This window comes from Nicrophorus vespilloides, unplaced genomic scaffold (genome assembly GCF_001412225.1).
Source record: "Nicrophorus vespilloides isolate i.1.1-1 unplaced genomic scaffold, Nicve_v1.0, whole genome shotgun sequence".
Taxonomy (NCBI): domain Eukaryota; kingdom Metazoa; phylum Arthropoda; class Insecta; order Coleoptera; family Silphidae; genus Nicrophorus; species Nicrophorus vespilloides.
The window spans coordinates 60,699-66,466 of record NW_017100082.1 but is presented as its reverse complement, the minus strand read 5'-3'; the positions used below and the strand labels follow the sequence as shown (position 1 = coordinate 66,466).

The window sequence follows — 5,768 nt, the reverse complement described above, 5'->3', positions numbered from 1 at the left end:
CAATTGTATTTATAGTTTAATAAAGGAGATTAATTAACTTTGATCAAAATAAAATTTGTTCATTTTGGAAAATAATTGGAAAAATTTTCTTGAATGATTTTGAAAAAAGAATACTAATATTAATTTTCATCCGAATCAAATGTTAATTAAAATCATTGAATTTGGGATGTAATAGTTTGAAATTGCTGTGAAATAGAGATTTTCTCAAAGTGGATCAGCGTGAATTTAAATCGGATAACGTCACCACTTTTCTTTCCCGTTTTCTCAAAATAATATCGAATTAGATGTTGTGCATAAGCCAAGTTGGCTCCGGTCCCCAGGCGCCGTCTAGTGCACCTTCGAACATTGCCACTTTGTTTTTACTATACCATTATTTTGTAACTGAATCCTTTAAAAAAAGTTTAGTTTACTTGGCACTAAATATAGATGTTGAAGATAAAATACAAACAAATAGGCTACATATAAATTATCCACTGTAGTACAATGCATTAAATCTATTGAAACTAATCATTTATTATTAATTTTTTTGCTGTTAGTTTTTAGATTTTTCCTATTTTTTAATACTGCACATCAGCGTTTCTAAATCTATGGCGTTAATTTTACGTAATGACAGCTGTCAACATTATGTCAACTGGTGAATACATTCCTAGATATTGGACACGGTGCAACTACAAACAAATATATGTTGTTCCTAATGCTATAGTTTCTTCAGTTCTGAAATTAACTTTAATTTTCTCTTTAAAACTGATGGCTTAACGTATATAATGTGTTACAGTTGTTGCAACGCAGATTGAAGGTCAAGATGAAACTTTACGAACGACCGGTGAATTGCGAAGAGCTTGCTCGCGTCGTGGAGCAGCAAAACCGCCTCCAGGAAGAATAAACACCAGCGATCGTCTGAAAGCTCTGAGACGCGTCATGCAGATGGACACGATCATCCAAACTATATCAATCGATGCGTACATCATAACTTCCGATGATGAGCATCAAACGGAATATGTCGCACCTTACGACCGTCGAAGGGAGTACATTTCCGGTTTCAGCGGAAGCAGCGGCGACGCCATCGTGACTCTGAACAAAGCAGCTTTGTGGACGGACGGTCGTTACCATCTTCAAGCTGATAATCAGCTGAACTGCGATTGGTTGCTGATGCGAGAGGGCCAAAGCAAAATTCCAACGAAATCCGACTGGTTGAAGAACGAGTTAGCAAACGGATCGCGAATCGGAGCCGATCCGAAACTGATGTCCGCTTCTGCGTGGAACTCGCTGAAATACGAATTGGATAATTCCACGTTGCATTTGGTGCCAGTCCACGTGAATTTGATCGATCTGATTTGGAAGAACCATGCGGATACGATTGCGGATAAGGACGCTTTCGTTTGGGAGTTTGAGTACTCTGGGAAAAATTGGACTACCAAAGTGGAGGAGACTAGGAATGAGTTGAGGAATATGGGTGTGCAAGCAATGGTTATCACATCTTTGGCGGAGATAGCTTGGTTGTTGAATATACGTGGCAGGGATATTCCTTATAATCCTTTCGTGAAGAGTTACGTTCTTCTCGGCTTGCACGAAGTCAGATTGTACGTGGATAGAAGCAAATTGGTGAAGAACGATGTGAACAAGCATCTGCGCACCGATTGGGGAGTTAGCACGACGTCTATAACGTAATAAGCATAGCAGCGAGTCAATGTAGGGATCATTCACAATTTACAATTTCAGCGTTCAAAATTATGAGGATATTTGGATAGATTTACCCACGTATCTTCAAGCCTGGAACACGATTCTTCTACCATCCAGCAGTCCGTTCAGCATGGGCGTGAGTCAGGCCATCTATTCCTTAGTTCCAGAGAAGAAACGACTATACAAACCTTCTCCTATCATACACTTGAAAGCGATGAAAAACCCAGTTGAAATAGCTGGAATGGAGGTAGCCCACATCAGAGATGCAGCAGCTATGTGCGAGTTTCTGGATTACCTCGAAACTAGAGTAATGCAGCACTTTAAATAATACTATATTATCCTTAAATATATATTATTTTTAGATAGGCGAAGGTGATATGTGGAGCGAATTGGATGTAGCAAAGATCATCAACAACATAAGATTCGAGCAAAATTTTAGCTTAGGAAACAGCTTTGAGACGATCGTCGCATTTGGCTCTAACGGTGCTTTACCACATTACGAACCAACTCCAGCCACAAACTCTATAATCTTTACCAATAGCACTTTAGTTATCGACTCGGGTGGACAATATTATGGTAACAACTAAAGCATTAACTTCATTTCAAAAAAAAATATTTAATTTGTCTTTATACTAGATGGAACTACTGATGTTACCAGGACCTTACACTTTGGTACTCCCACCAAAGAGCAGATCAATGCGTACACGAGGGTGTTAATGGGTAGTATCCAATTATCTTCTCTAGTGTTTCCTCCCAATATGAAGAGTTCGGTAGCCGATGTTATGGCTCGAGCGCCTCTTTGGGAAGTCGGCTTGGATTATATGCATGGCACTGGACACGGCATTGGCACCTTCCTAGGAGTTCACGAATGTAATATATTTATAAAATATATATTTTAACAGATCTATAATTACAATTAATTTCAGCGCCTATTTCGATGCACTACAACTCACGCAGCAAAGATCAACATCTGAAAGCCGGATACTTCCTGTCAAATGGTGTGTGCATTAAGCTGCGAAAGAATAACAAACATTAAATTTCTTTAACATCTTCAGAGCCCGGATTCTACAGTGAGGGTGAATTCGGGGTTCGTCTCGAAAATATATTGGAGGTGATTCCGAAACCTTGGCTACTCCACTACACCGGTCAATCTTTCTTAGGCTTCAAAGACGTTACTTTGGTGCCATACGAACCAAAACTCATCGACACTGCACTGCTTAGCGTCCATCATGTAATTATAACAAGATCACTTAATAATCTTAATTTATTACTATTTTGTTGTTAAATTTGTAGAAACGTTGGTTGAACGAATACAACACGAGGATCAGAGAATTGGTCGGTAAGGAGTTGAAGGAGAAGAACAAGATGTCCGCATTTTACTGGATGATGGAGAAGACGAAACACATTCCCGGCGCCGCGACCAGCCTCAGTTACCAACCGGTGATCCTAACGACTGCCATCCTCTTTATACACTTTCTAAATTAATTAATGCACCTAGTGATTAGACGATTTTATAGTTACAAAAAAAATATATTTTATTGTTATTACTTTGCAAATTTTAGTTTGCCCCGACACAAAGACAAATTTATGGCGTATTGTTCCCCATTTGCACTTGACGTCATCAAAATGTAGATCATTGATCTTAGTGTAAATACATGCCATTGTCTAATCTTAAGCAAATAAAGATATTTGGTATATAAGCCAGAGATCGCAAGAGCTCATCAACATACTTCATCAAAATGAAGATCATCGCAGTTCTATTATTGGTTATGTCAGTTGCGTTGGCAACGCGTCCTTGCCCAATGGATTACCGTCCAATCTGCGGGTCCAATGGGGTAACCTATGGTAACCAATGCGATTTCGACAATTACAAACTCTCGGATGCAACCGCATTCGTTGCCTACAAAGGTCGTTGCAAGATAACTGTACCATCCGTGCCAGAGTGCAAATGCGATCCTAAGTATCAACCTGTTTGCGGAACAGATGCTGTCACCTACCATAACAGATGTCTCTTGGAATGCTCGAAACACAACGATCGTATTTTGTTCTACCTGTACGAAGGTAGATGCGAAGAAAACCAAAAACGTATCTGCCCTTGCTCATTCGACTACTTCCCAATCTGCGGCTCCGATGGTCACACCTATGCGAACCAATGCGATTTCGATTGCAACAAAGACACTGACAGCACCCTCCAAGTGGCCAAATACGGATTATGCTAGACGACAACACTAAATAAATGATTATTTCAAAAAAAATAATATGTAATTTAATTTATTTACAACCTCTTTCTGATATTCTATTAATTTTAATATAATAAAAGTTTAAAGTAAGGTATATGAATTGTGAAACATTTGTCAATGAAACTTTGAATTCAAGTAAGTTTTATTGCACTATTCACAATGATTTTATTATAATCCCAGCAGATATGTTTCTTAATGCATTGTTGCAAAAAGCCTTCATCAAATATTTACTTAACCACGTTGTCATATCAAATCCCAGATAAATAGATCAGGTATGCAGAGGATTAAAAGATGAAGATTGCATTAGTTGTATTCACTGATTTCGCTGTAGCCATGGTAACAGAGGAGCTATGCTTTGTGTACTTGAGATGATCAAACAAGCGTGCTAAACTATAACAAATTTGTCTTTTGATTATAAATATAGGAATAATTGAATAATATAAATCATTTCAGTGAGAAACATGTACATTTAAATTTTAACATAATTATAATGAACATTCTTAATTAACAAGTCTTTACCTGAGAAATTGTAATTGATTTCATTAGATAATATTCATTAATCAACTTTAAAAATGTAAAAGTAATTTTGCATTTAATTTAAATTATCTTTTTTTTTTGTAGAGGAGAGGAAACCTTACATAGGAACCACGGATGGAGTCGTGGTACTGTGGGATTCTTACCGCACTAAAACCTCTTCCATTCTTCGCCAGCATGCAGGACCTGTATCACTATACTACTCTGCGATGCTGATCGTCTTTGCCTGTTTGGCACTTCCCTTAGAACATGTTAATGCTGGCTTCCATTGTTACTATCCTTGTAGGCCCTCTGCAGCCTCCTCTCGTCTTCTTCTTACTTAGTAGCACCTCTGATATGTACGCCGCTACAATATCCCAGCTGTCCGCACTTTTCAGCATTGATAACATTTTCTGCATCCGCCTCGTGCTTCCTTCCAACCCATCTGCAGCACTATTTAGGTGTTGCGTGTGCTCAGGACTGTCGTCCTCCTCACAGTACCAGCACCTTTCGTCCTCCTTCTTCGCGATGAAGTGCAGGTACTTGCCAAAGCATCCATGACCAGACAGCGCCTGGCTCAGGTGAAATGTTGTTTCACCGAGCTTTCTGCTTAACCAAGGCTCTATTTGCGGAATTAGGCGCCGAGTCCAGACTCCTTTATCCGACCTGTGCCATTTATCTTGCAGCAGTCTGGTTCTAGCAACCGCTGTGGTCGCACCTCTCTGCCTCTCACCTCTCTCCAGAACAAGGAGCTCTATTGGTGGCACTCCAGCTATCACCTGCACTGCGTCTCGGGAAATTGTCCTATACGCGCTGCATATCCTAATTACTCCTCTCCGTTGGACCGTTTCTAGCGCTTTTCTATAGCGTAATACTGTCATTGCTTGTTGCCATATAGAAGCAGCGTACAGCATAATAGATTGTGCCACTACTCCCTAGCAATCTTCTCTTGCTAGACTTCGGTCCACCCTTGTTGTGCATCAACCTGCTTACAGCTGTAGAATGGCTACTGCCCTGATATGCTCGGCATAGGTCAGGCTACTGTCAATGAAGACCCCCAGGTATTTAATGACTTTCTTCGGTGTTATTTCTGTGCCTGATATGGAATATTTTAAAGGTTTTGCTTTCCTCCTTCCGATCAGTAACACCGCTTCTGTTTTTTCTGGCGCAAGTGTCAGACCTCTCTCTGACATCCAGTTCTGTATGTTGCATGTGGCTAAGTTAATTTACATTATCTAAATAACGAAAAGGTTTATTAAATGATATTTAAAATACATGTAACATTAGAGGGTTTATTTAAGTTTTTTTATTGTTAAATTTATAAATACAATTGAA

General features: G+C 39.3%; 3 protein-coding genes across 3 annotated transcripts in view; 2 read left to right on the top strand and 1 right to left on the bottom strand.

Moving 5' to 3' along the window:
- Positions 1-3,938, top strand: part of LOC108566977 (xaa-Pro aminopeptidase 1-like) — a 12,041-nt gene extending 8,103 nt beyond the window's left edge. Inside the window, exons 2-8 of the mRNA XM_017927144.1 lie at positions 776-1,664; positions 1,720-1,987; positions 2,043-2,256; positions 2,317-2,550; positions 2,607-2,678; positions 2,736-2,911; positions 2,974-3,938. Coding sequence (XP_017782633.1) covers positions 776-1,664; positions 1,720-1,987; positions 2,043-2,256; positions 2,317-2,550; positions 2,607-2,678; positions 2,736-2,911; positions 2,974-3,165 — 2,045 coding nt within the window. The 3' untranslated portion in view covers positions 3,166-3,938. The remainder of the gene's footprint in view (positions 1-775; positions 1,665-1,719; positions 1,988-2,042; positions 2,257-2,316; positions 2,551-2,606; positions 2,679-2,735; positions 2,912-2,973) is intronic.
- On the top strand, positions 3,420-3,899 carry LOC108566955 (serine protease inhibitor dipetalogastin-like). The gene has a single exon (XM_017927109.1). The coding sequence runs from the start codon at positions 3,420-3,422 to the stop codon at positions 3,897-3,899; it is 480 nt and encodes a 159-aa protein (XP_017782598.1).
- Positions 3,939-5,422: 1,484 nt separating the features above from the next.
- LOC108566954 (serine protease inhibitor dipetalogastin-like) overlaps positions 5,423-5,768 on the bottom strand; it is a 741-nt gene continuing 395 nt past the window's right edge. Inside the window, exon 2 of the mRNA XM_017927108.1 lies at positions 5,423-5,649. Within this exon, the coding sequence (XP_017782597.1) occupies positions 5,423-5,649 (227 nt within the window). The remainder of the gene's footprint in view (positions 5,650-5,768) is intronic.

Bases quoted from the DNA above. Each gene is read 5' to 3' on its own strand.
- LOC108566955 (XM_017927109.1), top strand. From the start codon at position 3,420: ATGAAGATCATCGCAGTTCTATTATTGGTTATGTCAGTTGCGTTGGCA.